General features: G+C 39.6%; 1 protein-coding gene across 9 annotated transcripts in view; it reads right to left on the reverse strand.

Moving 5' to 3' along the window:
- Window positions 1-22,128, reverse strand: part of unc-13 — a 375,340-nt gene that overhangs the window by 112,843 nt on the left and 240,369 nt on the right. For 8 of the 9 annotated variants that reach the window (XR_013061854.1, XR_013061853.1, XM_076627830.1 and 5 more), the window contains one exon: window positions 4,988-10,952. The exons of the other annotated variant lie outside the window; for it this stretch is intronic. Coding sequence is in view for 6 of the 8 variants with exons in the window: in XM_076627830.1 (XP_076483945.1) it covers window positions 4,988-10,372 (5,385 nt within the window). In the remaining 2 variants the exon portion in view is untranslated. The remainder of the gene's footprint in view (window positions 1-4,987; window positions 10,953-22,128) is intronic. 9 annotated transcript variants of the gene reach the window in all.

Below are 22,128 nucleotides of genomic sequence, written 5' to 3' on the forward strand. Positions count from 1 at the left end.
CGCTGTAATTACCTATGCGGATAATAAAATTGAAAAATTTACAAAACTGCAATTGATCAGTTTGTGTTCTGGGGAGCTTAAATAACAAATACACAAAAAAGACACTGCGTCTAGTCGAAAATGTCTAGACGTTTATCTAGGCGATAACATCTAGACTTAGACATTTACTTTCGCCGCTCATAGGAAATCCCACCTGAAGATAACCGGAATCGCGAACAGGTACAGTGCCCGGTTTTCTTCCTCCTTTCCCTAAAACACTAACACCAAATGTACGTACGCACGATCAATTAATTTCTAGCTTAATTAAGAGTATTATACGGCTGCGAAGTCTTTAGATACGGAAGCATATACTTTGGACGTATGTACGACGCGAGTGTGTTACGCCTGTTCGTTCATCATTGCATTTACACTGCACGCACGTTCAAATGTGATCGAACTGTCTCATAGTACGACCATTCGTACGATTGCACGAGTTCATGATCGTTGCATCGGCGTGCTTTCGCGTCTCTGGCTTTATCCGTTCGATTATGAAACTATTGCGGATTCGTGTTATGCGTTGAACGGTTATCGGTACACGGAACGCGATCGATCGTTTCGAGATATCGAAATGGTATGCGAGCAGAATCTTAGCTGCTCTCGTTCGATCGTTTACGAGCGTGTGACGTAGGTATATCGGACTAGGAAGCGAGAACAGAGTGATTGTTATGGGGTTGTTGAATCACGCTATCGACCTATGGTTCCGGAATAACGTGTGCTAGGTACTGAAGGTCGTGGGTGCATTGTATATTCAAATAGCGAGCGAGGTTTTAGAAATATTCAGAATAATAAGACCATCGACTCGAAATCTAAATATCTGTTTCTCGTTTCAGATTTCAATGAAATCTTCTTTTATAGATATCGTAACAGAATGCATTTTGATTTTTCAAGAAATTGGAAAAAATTCAGAAATGTTTAAAAGTAAGAGCGTTAAATTCCGGTCAATTGATTCAATTTTTCTCTTCATAAAAGAAAAAGTGGCAAACATTCTTTCGTTAATTATATTTTCCAAAAGATACCAATAGCTATGCAACCGTCTTATATTACACCCCATTGTATGATAACCGTTTCAAGAATATACCTACGTGCCGCATCGCGTAGCTATCGAGCGTTTAATTATCTTCTATCGTACTATCAGCGTATATAGTGTCCACTAGTTACGAATACTACGAGATGCACGACAACAATCGTTAACTTTACTCACTGATCGCGAATCTTCGATAGAACACACCCTTAACCACCAGGAATAAAACGTATAAATTACCAACGTGTAAAAAAACAAGTTTTCCCTCCACGATTAATCGTGTAAATATTCACAGAAAGATTCACTCGCCGAGTTTCTTCGAATTAACGTAAATGGAAACTCGTTGAATCGCGGAATTTTCTAGTTTCGCGACATTCGTGTAACGCGCGGGAAGAATAGAACGGAAGGAAGTACGTAATGTATTGTCCACGTAATATCTTGTCACGCGAGTTGACGTGATATCGACTTTTGCGTCTTCACGCTCTACCAAACGGAATATATCGTGTTGTAAAATGCGGGGAACACGTGATCGACGAGAACTTTACCTTCGTATTAGATCGAAGAGCGGAACAGATTCGAAGTTACGTTATTTCAATGCAATTCCGAGATAAATCGTGATCTACGTTATTACTCGTATAGTACAGTAGAAATAGGATTTCTATAGAAAGACTTATGTTCTGAAAAACAATTTGGCAGGACCTTTTCTTTTTTAACTCTTGATATGTTGTACGTAATAAAAATTGTAATAAACGTAGGAAGATCGAATGGCTAGTATTTGTAAAAGGATTTCTATTGGTTTTTCCTTAGTAAGAAAATTCTGTTAAATTGAGATTTCTTGGAAATCTTCAGATGTTCTGCATCGTTTGTCTTCTTTCCTTTTTCTACAAGATTTCTTGGTTTTCGGGCAGTTAAATGCTTCTATCTTATTGACAATGAATTATTCTTAAAAATTAATTTTTAATTAATTTTACTATCTATAAGACTCACGAATGGATTTAATTTCATATCTGCATGCATCGTTTATATATTGCAAAATTATAATTAACAGTCTTTTAGACAGTTGTACTATTATACACACAATTATTTTAAGCACAATTAATTAAATTTCCTCTTCTTTATGTTACAATTTCAAATTATATTCAGACACTGAGATCTAATATGCGAACATTATTTTACAACTCGTCTAATTATCAACAAATAGAACGTTTCCAGATATTTTACTAAAGTTCGTCAGAAAGAACGATTAGTTTTTGTTGCTCTTTAAATTGCATGTATTATTAATTGAAATGTCAATTCCCCAGGCAAATCCAGAATAAGTTGGAATTACGTCAGCGTTGCTTTTTATTGCTTTCGCGGGATCGATAAACGGTTGGATACGAATCACGGAATCCATGTTTCCCTGGCGAAACTATCGTCGATCAGACAAATATCATCGTGTTCCCCGTGAATCGAAATATCGGTGATTGGTGAATCCATTTTCCTTTTCGCTCCTATTCGTTCCTTTACGCCTTCTCGGAAGCGATTGATTTCGATGTGCATGAGATGAGCGAGATTCTTTCCTCTTTATTTTTCAATCGTGCCTGCGCGATTTGCTTCCCACCATTTCTATTTTCGAACATTTTTCTCGATAAACTACCCTTAACGTTGTACGAGCTTGTGCTTTCAGCGCGCACTATTCAGAAATTCGTGCGATTTAATTCGGAAGAAGCACATAGTTACTTGTTAGTTACTCGAACTTCTTTAAGTCATTTTAATTCCGTTATTAAACCTGACGTAGGTCGATGCTGAAGATGAACGTGTTAGAGTGGAAGTTTCTTAAATACTATGTTCGATGGTCGACTATAGTAGTGGCTAATAAAATTATACGATTTCCTAAAAATACAATTTGTTGAATTTATTTAGGAATTCAAATATCGTAACACGTACTGGAAACGTAACAATTGGCTACACTTTGTAATAAAAAATGAATGAAATTAATAAAAGAATCGATACGTATGATATAGAAAAGAAACGGTTTAAGTATTTCTTTATATTTAATATATATCGATAAGTAGAAGCTTTTGTATTAAAGTTTGATTTACGATTTTCTTAACTTGAAACTTTTGTCACTTGTATCACTTTCTTCTGCAAGTCTTTTAAACGACGCAGTCGATCATTGGTCACGTAACAATTGAATCATCGATTAACATTGAACGTAAAATATTAATATTTTTAAGATAGTACAATTTTAATAGCCACTGTATAAGATTAAGTTAATCGTCCAGATGTATCGATAGATTGGAATCTCGTGACTTGTAAGTACATCACTTGCATCGATAAACACTACGAGTATCCTAAGGAAGCCTTCCGTCTTCCGTGTGATTCTAATACCTTTTAAGTACAAATGCACACTGTTTCGCACATCTCTTTATTTACGCGCTATGTTATAATATCGAATTGCGTGTGCGTGAATGCGGGCGGAAAAGCCACGAGAGAAAAATGGTGAATGGAGACGCGCGGAAAATCGAGCGTCACTTTGTTCATTGTGGGAACCTATGAAAGACTTGTCGTTCCCCTGCATGTATTGGGGAAACGTTAATTGACCGAATAATACTTAGCCTTGTCTCGCGAATTCCCTCGTCATACCGCGCAGGCACGCGGCTCCTACTAATACTACCTTAAAGCGTATCGATTATTCAAGCACCATCTAATTATACCTATGATCTATTTTAATTAGGTGTAAGCCTCGTTTATTTTAGCGTTCGATGCGTCCGCCGTTTTGCCATAGTTACTTGTCGTAATTTCTAAACGGCGGCCTCGAAATCGATCGAATCGTCGATCACGATCACCGATCGATCTGCTTTTGGATTCGTGCACCCAAAATTCTCATCATCTACAAGTATATTGCTTGGCCAAGCGTCAGTGACGTTGCACTTGCTGAATTGACTAGTACCATAGTTCATTATGTCGTTTATTATATCGAAGTTCGTAATTCGGTCCTGCGCGTCTATCTCGGTCTTTATTTTCGCGGTCGACGCGAAAATGGACCACGGGGACGTGATTTACGCCCGGCAAAGCTTCACTCCCGCTTTCTTCTATCGTAGTATCGTATTACATTAGTATTGACTGGATGCGCCATATCGGATGGCACCACACATATGGTTACACGTTACGCGCGAAATCGTGCTTAAATTCGTATGTTGCTTCGCTTTACAGTCCATTTGTACGCGTACAACGTACTCGACACTCGCTAGCGAAAAGAAGCATTGGAAAATGTCCTGATAATAATTGTATCGGGTTGTATGGTCACTGGTATTGAACTGTTAAGATAACTTCAAGGAAATGGTGTTTTCCTACTGGTAGAAGTCGAGTGATATAAGTTCGTGATTGTATTACACTTGGTTCTTTTCTATGTTTTACAGCTAAATTGTGGTTTTGGTTTCATAATAATGTATAAAATTAATACTTGTGAGTCATTTCTCTAGACTTACGTCACTCGGTTCCTTGTCGAATTCTGTGCAGGATGTTAAAAGATTCTTCGATATATTTTTAACTTTCATTTTATCTACCGATCTGAAAAAGATCTGTGCGTGTATTATAATTCAACATATTAAACGAAGATGAGACTCCCGCTGTTCGAAAAACAAATTTTGTGAAAAGAAAAGAACATATCGTACGAATGAAAACAAGTTCTAATTTTTGGGAAGTGTTTTTACAACCTGTCATTAATAGTGAAAGTTACACTTCATCAGCCATTAACATCCTGCGCATAGAATATGCCGGAAAACCTATATTACTAGAACACAATATAAACCAATTACGACAATGCTCAACATACTCCGCAAATCAGGTTCTATAAATTACTTAATCCTACGACTTGACCCAATCTCCGAATCTCGAGTACGCCTTACAAAGATTTTCGTGTCCTCACTTTATCATTATACTCACTGCTGTGGGTCCCTGAGAAATGGTGGTCTCCTTGGAATCCTCGACTTCCTTCAGTTTCTCCTCTGCCTTTCGTTCCTTCAACGCTTTCAGCAACTTCCATTTTGATCCAGGTGGACCAGGACTCACCTGGCCCTCTTTTAACGTCGCATCCGAGCTACCGCACGACGAGGAATCAATTTTGATTTTCGGTAGGCTCAAGGTCGCCGTGGTAGCCGTTTCTGCACTACCGGCTCCATCGCGCTCGAGGCCTTCAAGGACAGTGCTCTCTGAATCCCAAGCACCCGGGATGCTGACAGACACCTCGCTAGGCGGTACACTTACGCTACCTTCTCGAGAGATTGGTTCAGAGCCAGGATGGATTTTTTCGCCGTGTCGAAAAGTCGAGCCGCTCGAACTGCGTCTCGACGGTTGTTCGTCGACGTCCTTCGGCAATTCCTCTTCTTCCTCCTCGTCCATCGATTGGACGGGACTATCAGGACCGGAAGTTTCTCCAGAGGAACCTTCTTCCATAGCAGAGGACAGTTTCTCTTTCTTAACTTCCTCTTCGTGCGCCCAAGTATGATAATCGGTCACTCTCGCAAACACCGCTTCGATACTCTCCGCAGATTTTCGCTTTGGGATAGGTTTCTCGTCTCGATACCTGTCTCGTTCCTCCATTCGACGATCCTTCGCCATCGTTCCGTTAATCTTACTCGTTCGTAGCTCTTCTTTATCCTCCTTCGCCTGCTCTTTCGATATAGTGCCAGCCTTCATCTTCAGTTCTCTCAGGACGAAAGACATCTTCTCCTTTACCGTTTCGTCTGGTTGGTACTGATCAGTCTCCTCCGGTTCCTCTACCAGCACCTCGCCCATCTCTACCTCTATCTGCGATTGCCTCTCAAGTTCCTCGAGCTTCCTCAACTCGTACCGGTACCACTCGTCCTCGGAGTCGATCGAGTCCTCCGTACTTTGCCGCCTGGATGAGACCCTCGACGTACTTCGATAGGAATGCGTGCTTCGGTTATCCTCGTCCATTTCACCCGGTCTTGAACCGGTCCATGGAATTTCGAGCGACTGCTGATGCCGCGGCAGGAATCGACTGCCTGGCGTTTGACCCTTCGTGCTTGACGCGGATGGGCTTCCTTCCGACGGTGGAGCCTCCTCCGATATGCTGGTTACCAATTCGGGAAGCCTGGTGCTGCTAGATTTCTCGCTCCTCTCGCTTTTTTCCGACATATCTTCCGGGTATTCAAAGCTTGTTTCCAGAGTTTGGACGGTACCTTCGTCGGACTTCTTCTCGGTGCTGCCCTCTTCACTGGGAGGCTGTTCATCGGAGACCGTGGAGGATTGTCTCTGACGATACTTGCCTAATGCTCTAGACACCGCAAATTCCATACTTGCACCACCCATCAGAGTCACAGGAGGAAGTTTCGGAGCCTTTTCGTTGGGAGCTTCGTCGGAGCTACCAGCGGATCGTTTGATGTCCCCGACAGTTTGAAATATCGATGAACCGCCAGAACCAGAACCTGTGCTCTTCCCAGATGTTTCTTCTTCGAAGCCACTGATCTGTTCAGGAAGTTCGTGATCCACATCCTTCTTTTGATCTTTCTCTTTGGCCCAAGCGTCTTGAAGAGCTTGCTGTTGTAACTGCTCCTGATGCTGTTGAATTTGCTGTTGGAGAGCTTGCTGTTGCTGTTGTTGTTGTTGTATATATTCTTTCTGTTGCAGAGGTAATGGCTGAGTTGTCGGTTGCTGTTGCTGAGGAACTGGTTGGGGCACCTGTTTACGTTTCGTGCTAGTTGTCTTTACCTTGGCAAAGAATGGAGGTTCTTGATTTACGTCCGACATCACGCTGTCTTCGTCTTCTGACAGGCCACTCTGTCTACCACTACTCCATTCGGTTTCGGATTGTTCAGGATCCGATAAAGATTGAGATTGATGATTTCGTCTTTTGGCCTTCTGAAGAATTCCGGATACGGTGGACACTAAAGTGTGTTTCTTCTTCTTCCTGGCTGCCTGGCCTCTTCCACGACCTCTTGCCATACCTGCTTCCTGCGGAAGCCTCTGCTGTTGTTCCTGCGACATATCCAAATCTTCCCTCCTTACTCCACCAGGTAACGAGTGACTCCTGTGTCGCTTGCTCAAGTGTAAATCAGGTAACCAGTTGCTCATGGAGCTCATCGCATTTTTTAAGGACGAACCGCGTTTCATCTTCTTGCCAGCTTTCGCATTTTCTATCTCGTGGTCCTTCAAATTCGACGCAATACTAATATACCCTGATTGAGATACTATCACGCTCGAAGCATCGTAATATTCTTGCTGATGTTGCGTTTGGTCAATAGGCATTCTTCCTGTTTCGTGGTCCTGAATGTATTGATGTTCTCTTTGCCGTTGTCTCTGATATCCATCCGTAAGTTGTGCGCTTTCGGAACTACTCAACCTTTGACTGTATGGCTGGTACTGTTGCTGATAAGCTTGTGGATAGTTCTGATTCGCATACGTGTGATGATACTGATGTGCCTGATACGTCGGTGGCTGAGGATATCTTCTATCGGTGTACGGGCTTTGGGCATAGCTACCGTCCGATGTTAGCGATCTGATGCTGGAGGACGTCGAATCGTGAGGTATCTGGTCTTCCATCGAATTTAGCCACGAAGTCTCGTTCGTCTCCGTTCGCGGCAGATTCGCGCTAGTCGGATAATAAGATAGTGCATCCGTGATATTCCCCGTGGGGAACATTGTGCGATACATGGCGGCTTTGTACCCTTCGTGGTTTGTCATTCCGTCAGTGTACGCGCTGCCTCGTGAAGGTTTCTTTAGGTGACCTCCTACAGCGGCCGATTCCGTATATTGAACAGCACTATAATTATCCTGGTAGCTGTTATACTGGTCCATTGCATCTGGATAGTAAGCAGTGGTCGTAGTTTTCGGACCATAGCCCCCAGCGCTGCTGGTATAGACGCTCGTGATGGCCTGTTGTCGATTGCTCCCAGCTACGGAATAAATGGCAGGTTGCTCAGACCTATACACATAGTCGATCGTGGTTCCAGGCGGTACGGTGTCGTAAGTATGCTGTAAAGTTTGCTGGCGACCTCGTTTCTTTGGACTCTGACAAGTGGTCGCGATGGGTGCTGGAGGAGGTACAAAACTGTACTCCTCTTTGGTGGTCGGTGTTTTTATCGACGTGTAGCCTGACAAATGATTCATGGCTGCGGTGTAAGAGTGGCTCGTAACGGTATAAGTGGCGGTGGTAGTACTCGTGAAAGCGTCTCTTCCTTCCGGCGTATCGTACAGCGGTTCCTGCGTAATGACCGAGGTTGTGGTTTCCGGAAGAGGTGGAATTGGACTGGCAGATCTGACCGTCGTTGTACTTGGGATTAAAGTTGATCTGGGATGATCTACCGAATACGAAGTGAGCATCTTGGTGATTGAACTTTTTGGCGAGCTCGGCGACTTGTCCAGGCTGCTCCACCCACTCATTGAAGATAGGCCGGAATCAGACTTGGCTGCAACGATGTTGGCCACGCTTGGCTTGGCTGTGTGCTTAGGCGAGACTCGTGGCGACTTAGGCGAGTGAGGAGTTCGTGGACTTAGGCGACCTTGTTCCAGGGAAACCAGTTTCTCCGCGCTCCTCAAAAACGTAGGACTCTGAGGTCGTTTTGTTTCAGCTTCTCTCTGATCAGGTCCTGGCATCAGGAAAGGCTCGGTTGAGTCTCGAGGAGCTGGCGGAGGCGGCGAGCTGGGTGACGGACTTGGAGGAGTTCTACTTTCCTGGAATTCCAAATTCAGTCGAGCAGTGCTACCGAAGTAACCGTCCTGCCTGGTTCGAAGACTCTGCACACTGTGGACGCTATGGACACTATGGACGCTTCCCGCAGAGTGAGTAGGAGATGGGATTTTGTCAGTAGTGGTGCTGTAAATGGTGGGAGAGGCGCAGGTGACAGCCGCGAAGCTTTCGGCCATAAGATCGGTCAGTTCTTTGTTCTCCGCGTAGCCTTTGGCGAAGCTACCGACGTCAATAGGCAATTGGATCACTGGCTCTGGACTCTTTTCCCGTACAGCTGTTGCGTAGCTACCTAACCTGGGTGGAGTGTAAGTACTCGAAATGGAATCTAAGTTCGTTCTGGACGTGGACGTAAGTCTTGGCGAAATTGATCGGGTTGTGAAGTCACCGTCAGTGGCTAGACCACTATCTGTGCTCACTCTGGAGATCGATCGACCGGTCGATCCGGGACTTTTCGAGAAGGTCCAACTATCGACATCGGTTTCGGCGTAAATCTTTCTTAGCTGCTCGTCTATACTACTCGCTTCTTCCGCCAATTTAGCTTCAGCTTCGGAACTATATTGTCGTTTCGGAGAGTCCATTAACTTCGACTGTAACTCTATCAAGTTCTGAGAGTCCTTTTGTAATTTATTGGTCAACCTGTCCAGTTCGTGTAATTTTTCCAGAGCGACTTGGTCGATGGAACTGAGTCTAGAGAGCTGGGCCAAATCTTGTTCGCTGACACAAGGCGTATTGCCACGATAACTTTTGTAATCAGCTGCACTAAACACTTCGCCCTCGTCTTCGTCCGCTTCGTCTTCCTTTTTCGTCACTGATTCCTGAATTTCTTCCTTCGTTGGTTTCGTAGTCAATTCCTCGAGTTCCTTCTCTTTGGTCATAGCTTTGTCGAACATGTTCGACTCCGCCTCTTTCTTTCCATTCACATCCTCATCCTCCGCCTCCTCCCAGATCATACCCAGTTGCGACGTTGGTCTGGACGTGTCGCCGCAAATTAAATCCTCCCTGTACGCGTTGTTCAAGCTTCTGTAGAACGCCTCGTCTGGAATGTTACTCTCTTCCGCGAGAGTCTCCAGAGTGTCCAGGTTCCTCACGTTTCTATGCATGTCGGTAACTACCGCGGCAGCGGTTGAGCTGTCCTGCGTGAGTCCGTGCATTCTCGCGATCTCCTGCTGGGCTAATTTCTCTCTTATCGCGTTCGTCTCCTCTATACCCATGGTGGCGCCTATGCTCTTCGCGATCGCGTCCAACTCGCCAACGGTGCTCTGTTGATTGGCTAATGTCTCCTCCACCACCACGTTGGCAGTCTCGTGAGTGCCACCGCTCGCGTAGAATTCGATCAATTGACTGATCACCGTTTGTTGTTCGTATAAGAGGCCCTCTAACTTCTCTAGCCTCTCCCACATCTTGATGTATTCCTGACTGAGCAGGTCTAACGCCCTCCAGGCGTACCTCAGCTCATTCTCCAATGTATTCAACCTCGTGCCGAGTCTCTCCATATAGTCTCCGATTATGTAATCGATGTTGCCATCCGTGGTGGTACTGCTGTAGGCCGGTAGGGCTGGCGAGTGTGCCCTTGGGCTGGTTGGGGCTGGCCCACCCAGCTTCGTCGAATCCATTTTCATCTAAGTTTGCGTTTTTATGACGCAATACGTCGAGTCGACCTCGTGTCTTCTATGTTTCGACGAACCTCCAAGTATGATATTTAGGCTGTCGATGATCCCTGAGGCGATTCATCATGCATACTGTGCGACTCGAATGAAAACAGAATTACAGCGTTGCCTGCGGCCCGAAAAGGAACATGATCGACACTTCAATGCATCTAGCGCAGACTTTCGACATGATCGAACTACGATAATTCGATGCACTGTTATCGATTCCCATGTTGATTGTCCTTTTCCGTTTCTTTCTTTACTTGTACTTTTTGCCTCCTACTGTTCACTTTACACACGTCGATCAAACTGTACACTATGATTCGTTCACTTGCTACGTTACGCGTAATATATATATTTTATATTGTCACTCTGTCTCTCTGTTTTCTGTCCTCCAATCAACTCGTCCCTTTGTTTTTTCTATTACACTATAGCTGCATACACAAAGTTTGATAATTATTGGGCGCGATCTTGACGAACCATACGAGATCGCGCGGCACTCTGCAAATGGCACTTCGTAACCAGTCTCGTGCATTCATGCCGCTGCCGCTATCTGTAAAACAGGAGCAAACGAATTGCCGTGGCTTAGTACGAGACATGCTCGTACTGAGTCACCGCTGACACAGTTTCCATGGTGCTACATTTATCCTATCGAAAGTATGTTAAAGTTTGTTAAGAAACAAGAACTTCAATCAGAAAGATGCACAAGACACTGGCTTATTTCCCACGAACACCGAATCAATATACATCTCCTGTATATTTGATTCAGCTTCCTCCATGATATACCTGTTTTCTTCTTTTTAAATCAATGACACAAATCAAACCAATGGAAAATTACCAAAAAAAAGGAAGAGGAAAGAAAACGTAAAACATTTTCGCCAATCGATATAAACGTAATATATATTACGAGATCGCTTTAAGCAACCTTTTTAAGGCGAAACAAACACAAAATGTCTTAGCCTAAACTGAAAAACACCGGAGAGTCTCTGTTCTTATCGTGTCACTAATAAAATGTTATCGATATGTAATAAAGAAAATTATGTATACGAATGTATAGAATAAGAAGTATGAAAAAGTACGAAACTTTATCAGATTGTCAGAGCAGAAAGTGCTTTCCGTGAATCCTCAGAGAGCATCCAAACTTTATGAGACATTTTGACTATTGTTTAATCATGTACGTTACACAAGTCTTCATTTCGATAATTCAATCAACCTAAATATCGTGATAATAAAATTAGTAAAATATGCCTACTGTAGCATCTGTGTTACTATTTTCTCGATGAAAAATCAGCTCTAACATCGGAATAATTTGAAGCGGTAAGGCTTTATTCAAATATTTAGCAGTTCGATGGTAAAATTCGCACGCGCCTTATCGAATTCGTCGTCCAGGATCTGCAATCAAGGCGAGAAGATTTCTTAGGCAAGGAATATGGATTAGAGGCCATTAAACGCGCGCTCAGGTGCTTCGAGAGCTCGTGCATAATGAAAGTCTGCATCGTGGAGCATCGATACGGAAAAGGTGCGCGTGGAGTAATTGCTGCAGCTTGGGAATCATATTTTCATTAGCATCGATTTTGCTTTACGGTTACGTTGAAGTGCTTCTGATTGTTCGACAAATGGAGCAATTGCACTTCGAAATGAGTAATGGATAAGGATATTTTTCATCATTATAAAGTTTGAGAAAGAAATATGCATTTTTCAGGATTTTTTTATCTCCTTGATCGACGAGGATCTTTCGCAAATGAGGATTCTTTTCTTGAAGAGGAAGAGATTGATTGTTGAAGGTGTTATGAATCTGATATTACATGGACGAATATATATCAATACAAGAGGAGCCAAGATAATATTTTTTGAATAGAAATTTTGATAATTAATAGTTGGTAATTTTTGTATAGAAATTGTATAGATTTCCAGTAATTTTTGGAAATGTAAATAACTTTTTTTCTTTCTTCACTTTTGAAATTTACGTTGTTACGCTATTCTACTAGATTATTCCAGCAATCTTTGTTCATTACAAGCCACGCGTTTCAATCGATAATGAATGCTAGCTGCATCAGGTTCGCCTGTATATCACGCGAGGCGATTGATCTTGCGTTTCCCTTTAAGCAACGCGAAGGAACACGAGCTTCGATCACTTAGGAAATATTGTCCTGTCGGTTGATATGATTTGATCTGCGAAAGAAAAGACAATGGAAACAAACACTTTCACCTGGAAATGGCAGTGCATGCGTTACAGTGCGAACGATTTTCTGCGCTGTCATCGTTGAAACGCAAATTAGCTGACGCGAGCATGCGATTTTCCGACTGGTTTCCTTTCTTCTATGTATCCATCGAAACAGATACGCCACAAAACTACCCGACGTATCGCACGGACGAGTACAAACAGCTTCTTCGCAATCTCACGACGATATTACGGTTCTATGAAACGAATTTACGTGATTGCACTGGAAGTTTAAGTTTCACGTAAGATTTAGTCTTTTTGCATTTCATACAGTTCGTGATGTTACGTCCGATGACTCTTTACGTAACCCAGAATCCATTCCTCGGTCGAGGCGGCCACTAGCTGTGGAAATATAATTAGTCGGATCGCAATAACCCTAAGGAACTGTCATAAAACTAAGCATTTGTATTTTACCATTAGGGTCCTTAATTGTTATAAAATATATTCAAGTCGAGACGTTCCTTGTGGTTATTGTTCCATCAGGTAAAATATGGCAAGGTCGGATTTTTCCCATGTTCAACGTTCATTTCCACCCACAAGCGACCGGTGGTGGGGGGACCAACACCCAGCAATAGTTTTCTTCTGCGACACTATCGTCACCGAATTTCATCGGTTTGTCGTTCTTAAATCAGTCAACATCTTTTGACTGGTTTTCCATCTTTAGATTAATCAACATCTCTTGACTGGTTTTTCATGCGTTGACCAGTCAATGTTTTGATTGGTTTATCAACCTTAGATCAGTCATCTGTTTAACTTATATCTATAAGCACCGAGCGTAACTGTCTATGTCTACAAAGTTGTTGGAATAAAGTGTATATTATAACCTGTTACTTCAGTGTTATAATCAGTTCAACCACCTCCATTATCCTAAACGAAATAGGGTATCGATCATTTTGTGGCGTCGATTATCTAATCGTAACAGGAATTTACGACCGCCGCTGACGCGCTTCCTCGCGAACGCGTCTCTCCGCGAACGATCGAACAAGACTTTTAGTCTCGGAATTTATGGTTTACGTTAGCTGTGAGACTTTCGAGTCACAGTTGATGATTTTCGTGCATAATTTGACACAGTTTTTTTAAGATTAGAATGGAGCTTAATTATCGTGTTTTAAAATATTACTTTTTAATCATTTTTTAGATGCTAGTTGAGATTCTATTTTTTTTCTTTTTTGGCAATATACGATCGTCCTTAAATTAAAACCAGCATTTATTTAAATATAAGGTAATCTGTATGAAAATATTAAAATACTCGTGAGCCAGCCTCTTTCCCAAGAAAGCGTTTAGTTCCTTTACAATTTTGTTTTCATTATGTCTCTGCATGATTATATTTGTTTAAAATGATATTTACACTTTGGCATCTTGATAGATGAATATTGAAATAAATATAATACGAGCCGTGTTTGCACTGCAAATATCAGAAAATCGATAACCACCCTTGTAAATATACGAAATATTATGCAATTGCTGGCATGTAAACATAGGAAACAGACGAATCTACCGAGAATTTGGCCGATATTCACTTCACACACACGTTTAAGCAAAGTTGACGATTATTACGCGTTACGCGTGTTCTATATCGACGTCCTCGTACGAATCGATAGCATTCCACGATGCCATTACGACAAGTGTTCTGTTGCTAAACGCAATTCGATCGATCGGCCAGGTATTCTACATGTAAACCGTGACGCTGGAACATCAGTCGTACAAAAAAAGAAAGAAGAATCGGAAATGGTATTTGCTGTTAACCTACTTTTTTGCATATCTCTTTGAGCATCTCACTGTATCGATGAAGCTTAATTACCGATATAGTGCCCTCTTTTCAGTACACACGTTCTGTGCAAATTATCGCTACAAATATGAAAGTTGGAGCTGTCCGATTTTCTATGAAAATAATTCAGAATATCGATCAATTAGAAACTTTCCTAAAGGCGTAAATATATCGATTTTTCTACTATTATAAAGATGTAAGCATCTCAAGTATCAAAGTAACTGTGTTCGATAAAATTATTGAATTAATAATATTACCAATCTAAATGGCAAGTTAATTTGTCTTTTGTAATTGACAGGTTAATTAAGTGCCTTTGCTTTGTAATTCGTAAGTTCTTCTCTATCCTGCTTACATATATGTACACACGCTGTACACAAGTTGCAAATTAATATTCCAAATAATTTAAGAATATATGATTTTTTTTTGAAGATGTTACTCTGTCATATATTTCGTTCTACATTATTTCTAAATATTACTGTAATACTTCGAATTCTAATTTTAATATTATTTTAATTTTAATATTCTAATTCGAATATTACTGTAAAACTTCGAATCACGTTACTTCGCACACAATTCGAAAATTAATTGTAAACTTCTGAAAACTAAAACGTTAAGCTTAAAAACGTTACATATTCTTGGAGGTATTAGTTTTTACCAACCAATTTCTTTCCAGTACTCTCAACGAGCTTTAGAAAATCCTTTAATCTCCGACTAACAACTTCTTCATATTACGTATACATATATTACGTATTCCACGGATAGTCCACGATTAACCCAATTCAGTTCTAATGTAAGGACAGAGGAAGCAGGCTGGATAAAAACTGAGGGTAGATTAAATCGAGAAGTTTTGATAGCCCGATATTATCGTTCAAGGAACTTGTGTTCTCGTTTTCGAAAAGTACCGTATCAAATGCCTTTCAGATATTGCAACCTGTTCGAATAAAGGCTTAGGCTTAAGTAGACTTAAGGTTACCAGACGTATCACGATTTTACTTTCACGATTTTACTTTCACTCGATTTTCTTCTACACTTTCCTTCTTCTTTCGACGGTTAGTCGTTGTTGATAGAATTTCGCAGATGTAATAAAAATCAGCAGCGCTACGAAAATAGTAGAGTTGCTGTTGACAATCGGGAACTTCCCATGTTTTTGCTTCCAACTTTCCTTTTCATTTCGCTTATCTGATTTCGCGATGGTTACGACAATATCGTGTAGCTTTTCCGCGAAGTTTCAAAGGGAGCTTCTTGCTCCAGAGAGTCAGACTTCGGCAGAAAAAGTAAATGGAACATGGCACGATAAGTGGCTTTTGTGGGCGGTTCGCACCTGCGCCGGATTTTATTTCGATCTGATTTAAACCTCGCTAACTTTTAATTCGGTTAACCTTAAAGCTACGTAACCAGTTGATGACGAACCGAGTGGGCGATGTCAAATTGCTTTAGCTGATTCGGTTGTACCTCCATCGTGTATTGTTCCTTCACCTCTTTCGCTTCTTTCCAAGTGCGATGATTTCAGTTTTGCTTTGTCCGTGTATCACGTAAAAGGATGCGGAAAGAATAGAATAAGTTGAACCTCGCGGATGGAAATATTTCCTTGAAATAGCTTGGAACTAGTTTCTTATGCTAGCAATTTTTAGAAGTATGAAAATCTACAAGAAAAAAAAAATAAATAGCATCGACTAAGTGGAAACAGACTCTTAGGGAATTTTTCATGCAAAAACTTGAACCGGTAGAGAATTTTTAAAAATTGCGTTTTAGAATTAGAGGCCGAGCTGTCAGTAGTTTTGAGGAAATTTTTACTTTTTAAAAATTCTACAGACTTTACATCAACGTGCCACCTAAGATTATGTAACGCTTTTGTAAACGTGTGGCCATCTGGGTTAAATATTGCAATACCTTGTTGTACCTGCAGGAAGTAGGTTACATCCTCTGTCTCATTAATAATTTACCTTTAAACTCTCACCCTCTCTCTCTCTTAAGGTCGTTTCGTACTCTACACATTATGGCCATCTCGTAAAAAACTAAGACCTCGTATATAACGGCCAAACTGCGAAACATTAAAATTGCGAGTATCAAACTAAGTTACCAAAACCTCGGGACTTTGTATTAAATCGAAAGCGTAAAACTTTCAGATTACTGCTTACTACTATCAAATCACGGTACCAGAAATTTGATATACGTAGAACTTTACGAAATGATCGATATTGCGATCAAAATTGTACAATATTTTGATCATTATTTACCATCAACCCGAGGTACTAAAATTCCATGTCCAACGTTTAAAATAAAAAAAAGTTTATCATCAAACCGAGGTACTAAAATTCCATGTCCAACGTTTAAAATAAAAAAAATTGTTATTTATTATCGAATCAAAGCATTGGGTATTGCATATAGATCGTCGTGCAATTATAAATATTGTTTCAAAATCGTGAAATAAAAAAATTCCTACTTCCTATTCAACCGAGCTACTGAGATTCCCCATATAACGTTAAAATTAAAATTTTTTGGATTATTTTTTTTTTTTTTTAGATTATATTATTCAGATTATACTAAACGATCAGGATATTAGAAATTCTGAATGCAAGGGCAAAATCAGAAAAACTGAGAATTATCATCTATTATAAAATTATATCGACGAGAGAAATTCCTTAATTAATCGATCAAAGGGGGGAAAAGAATGTCGGCGAGTGTTGGCGAGTTTTCGAGTTAGTTCTGGCGATGCCGATTGTTAAATTGGACTTCCATAAATCTCTTAAAGGCGTCGCGGCCTCGTTTCCGCCCTCAAGGAATGTTCCAATAGCCATAGGAATTCAATGTGAAGGAAAGTTCCGCCGTGAAAAATGAAAATGGAATCCGTTATCCGCGCGCGAGCCGTGCTTCCACTTCCGGCTTCGAGGATCTTCGAGCCAGGTTCATTAATTCGCGGAGCTGCCACCGTGCCGTAGAACTTTCCTACGAATTCGTGATCCTTCAAACCGTAATAAACTGGATAGTTATGGAGCATGATGCAGCTGGTTCACTGGAACTAGCGGCGAACCTAAGTCGAGTTAACGATGCAAACTTTTTTAAATGAATCGATAGTTGTTGGTTATGTAAGCATTTTATTTCGTATTATGCACGTCTTACAAGAAATCTGCATTTGCGTTTGGCGAAATTAAGGAGAACGTAACAATCTTACGAATATCAACTTTGACACGAACTCTTGAAATGCGCTCCTTTTTTAAAGTTTCCAGCTTTCACGCGAAACTCGTTGGAGGCAAACGTACGATTAAAATGAATTAAAGTTAATCGAAGAGCGAATTCAATAAAAAGAATTCGTTCACTACGTTCTTTTTGCTGTCTACGAAATAAGGTAGAAAAGTGGAAAAAATTAATTTTTCTAAAATATTTATACGTGAGCCATTTAGAGCAGATTTTGTTCGTAATATTTGAAATGAAATAATCTGGTGTTCTTCTCCGTTCGAATTTGTTTCAATATACAGCAGTTACTCACAGAATTAAGCAGATCGCTATGTTGCTAATGAATATTGGCGGAAAGATAAATATAAATACACATATCCAGAATTAAAAACGCGATATGTATTTGATTCCTATATTTTAACAAACAATTCGTGAAAGGATTTTAGATAAAATAATCCATTTGTTTATATTGGATTGAAAATATAAAAATAACGGTATTTTACTGACACAAAATTCACCGTACACGTTGATATGTAGGAATTATTCTGTATGGACAAATAAATATCGATATTTTGTTGCATAGCCTTCGGCTTTGATGCCAGATCGCAATCCTCGTGGCACAGGCCAGATCAGTTTTCGAATCAAGAAAGACGAAATTTTATCACGTTCAGAGACCTTCCAACGCGAAAATTAATTCTAGAATTCTATTTCGCAGAAAAATCTTTTTGTGAAATTGGCAGATCTCGTTCCAGCGTATAAAAAATCATAGGTGCAGAGAAATAGTTCGTAATAAACCTGAACGTGAAAGGGAAAGATAATCATTGGCAATCAATAACAGGTTTATTTGCAGACAAATTCAAACAAATTCAGGAATTAATATAAAAAATTATAAAAATAATTATAAAAATTATAAAAAATTAAAAAATAATATAAAAGAATTAAGAAAAAAATATCTGAGGAAACAGTTGCAAGAATCCTACGTAAAGAAGAATATGTCATGGTAGAATAGCCAGGAAGCTTACATTTTGAAAGTCAATGGAAAATATTCAAAGAGAAGATATTCAGAAAGAAAAATATTCAGAGTCCGCTAAAACCTGTTACATCATGACGAAATATTTGGAAAGAGTGTCATATGTTTCGATGAAACACAGATAAATTTGAATAATTTTTGTTCATTAAAATGAATTGCTATTAAAATAATTAAACAAACGCAGTTTCTGCTCACTCTACCATGGCAGCGTGGCCAAAGTCTAAGAAGACACAGACGAATTACCATAAAATAATGTCAAGTATGAAAATAGCCACGACCAACGCTGACGTTACGTCGTGTGCCAAAATTCCTTGTGGTTGCGTTTGCGAAGGTGTACTCGTCTTCAGGAAGCCACAAAGTCGAGGAAGCAACGAAAATTCGTTGGCCGATTTTCAGGCGGAAAGGAGAGTATGCGAAGAAAATAGCTGGCCGTGTAATTGCTCATACCAGCTAGCCGGCCGTTATTTCAAAAGTTTCTAACCTGCCTTGCCGCAGCCGCCGTGTCGCTCTTCAGCCTCTTAATGCAATCATAAATTTTAATTTTCAATTTTGCCGCAACGACTTCGTCATCGAGCATTTGTCTCCGCGTAGACCCGCCCGTATTCTCCTCCTTTTTCTTCCATTTACTTCCGGTTCCAATTGCAAACCCGCGGTAAAGTATCGATTTATCGCAACAGGACGTTGTCTAATTAATAGATCTGAATTGGAAACGCGGCTGCAATCATTACATTTAAGAAGTTATTGTCTCCCATTTTTGCAAGGACTTACCGTTTCGCTTAATGAAAATGCACCACCGGTTACGGTAAACTGGTTTTGCGAGATGCGGCCAAGAACGAGATTGGAGTTGTGGTAATATATAAATTCGTGAGAAGAATTTAAGTTTGAAAAATGGCATTTAATTATCGAATTGCTCGCGTCGACTAGCGGTAGAATGGATCGATGGTGAAAACTCTCGGTCAATGTTATTCTCTTTCTCTACGTTACCTATATACTCCACGTAAAATATTATTTCGCGTTTTATTACAAGGGCGATATTTCCTTTTTCAAAATCTATTTTAATTAAAAGCTTCCGCTATTTTTTTTTTGTTTTTGTTTTTCTGTTACCAGTTGAAAGCTAGGGAATTGATATTTTATCGTTGAATCATTTTCGATGAATTATGAACGGTGAACAATAGCGACGAACGAGTAAAGGGTGAAAACACTCGATGAATATTATTTTATTCTTCTATGTTTGTATTTCTGTTCTCCTTGTAAACTTGAGAAAGAAGAAACAATAATATAGCTTTGTTGATCGATGGTTTACGATAATACTTACTGTTATTACTAATAATATTGACAATACTCGATAATTTAATCAATCCTTTTTTCCCGTTCAAACAATTTTAAACAATCAAATAGTAATTTCCTCTTAGAACAACATACACGGAAGAATTGAGTACGTCCTTACTCTTTAAATGTCCTCTGAAACGATATTTCTTGTATCTAAATGGAAGAAAGGATCAATTCCCGAGGAATTGTTGACAAGAATAGAACGTGATATCGTAAAAGGCAGAAGCGAACGTAATACAATAGAATAATATTTTTTTTTAGCGATCAAACGTGCGTATGTACGTAAAACGATTACACGAACATTAAAGACAACCTTGTTGCTTATCAACATTAGTCGAAGTGCTGATCGTCTTCCATTTGTGAGACCTTCGCGGTAGATGTGCAATCTCGTTACGCTGATCGTGTGGAATCGTCCTTCCGTATCTTTTTTACCTATTCCCGTGGGGGATGAAGATCGAAGGTTACGCAGGAAATAGGATACGAGTAGAGGGGAGCACGAGAGGCTAATCCCATTTCTGGTTATTCTTCAAAAAGGACAAAAACGTTCTCCATGAAAAAACATGACTTGATCACTAACTTTGTAAAAGAACACGAGGGAGCTTGTTCTTTTATGTAAAATATTTAATCAGCGAGGGTGCTTGTTTCTTTTCGTATAAATTTGAAGCAGCAGGTATAGTTTAGTATATTAAAATTTTGTTTCAATTAAAATTCAATCATATTCCATTTTGTAAATATCATTGGAAATATTCTGTTAACATTATCGATGAAGTATTCTATCACAGAAAATCTCGGAATCTCTTCTTTTGCGTAAAAGATTGTTTTGAAGGCAAAGATAAATCTAGTGCGAAATAGAATATACAGTTCGATGTATCAATATTTGTATATGTATTTCGTATATATATTTGTTTATTGTTTTATAACGCCATATGATGATGTAATAGTTAATGTTGGAGAACTTTAATTGTAAAAATTGTTTTTGATTGAAAACGAAGAAAAATATCTTCCGGAAAATCTATCGTAAAATTATACCACGTAAATTATTCTCTTGGAGTTTCACGGATTATTTCAAACGCTATCACCGTAAAAGCTATATTCTTAAATTTATCGACAGCCTGAAATGGAATGAATTTAGTACAAAATCTTGATTTAACACTTTTTTCTCAGAATACATTTTTTTGTCAGTGGAATTCTCCGTATCTAAATCACGTTATTCATGAGCCCTCTAAATGACCTAAAAAAGAAAGCCTCCTTTATACTCCACATAATCCTTCAATTCAAGTCGCCTTAGACACTAAAAGGGTATAATCCAAGAATAATCCTACACTCTGTAACGCAGATTTGGTTAAATTAACTTTTCCTTGTTGTAAATTCGATCATAATTTTTGCGATTATCGTATTGGACATGAAATTTTTTATACGGGTGTAAACTCAAAATCCATCAAACTTTTTCTTGTTGTAAATTCGATCATAATTTTTGTGATTATCGTATTGGATATGAAATTTTTTACACGGATGTAAACTTAAAATCCATCAAACTTTTGTCATTCTCTTTGTAATAATTTCCCACGTGATGAAAGTTTGAATTTTCTTATGCAGCACACTTCGATTGCACTCTCCTTCCCTCTTTTTCGTTTCAATTTTCAAACGTATTTTAAAAATTCATGAAGGTTAACTTTTCATTATCTTCCCAATTCGAAATTATTATCTTTAACTACAATTATTTTCGAATTACACGCTATTGCCATTATTCTCATGAAATCATATGGTTTGTATGTGTTTCTCTATTAACAGTGGCCGTCATACTTAGATAATACAGTGTATAATGTATTTAAACAAATAAATTAAATTAAATATATCTCAAATGAGATATGTAGTCTCATTTACAACAAGATCTCGAGTTTCAATCAGTCTCAACGATGCTAGAAAAATTATAATAGCTCAACAGCCGTTCGGAAAGTTGCACGAGCCACTCAGAAGCCAATTCGATCAATTTCATAAATTAAAAAGCGGAAGAAAGCGATCGGATTTCAAAAGCAATACTTTTTAAATTCATGTTGAAATTTTCAATTACTTGTGCGATCCTTTTACGAGTTCAGTAGAAACAAATTGTTTTTCTAGAAGTTCGATACAGTGATTTACCTGTGTAACGAAATTGAGAGAACAGAGAATGAAGGCGATCAGCTTTGGTTTGCGAGTGGCTCGTATTA

This window comes from Bombus vancouverensis, chromosome 2 (genome assembly GCF_051014615.1).
Source record: "Bombus vancouverensis nearcticus chromosome 2, iyBomVanc1_principal, whole genome shotgun sequence".
In the NCBI taxonomy this organism is placed as follows: domain Eukaryota; kingdom Metazoa; phylum Arthropoda; class Insecta; order Hymenoptera; family Apidae; genus Bombus; species Bombus vancouverensis.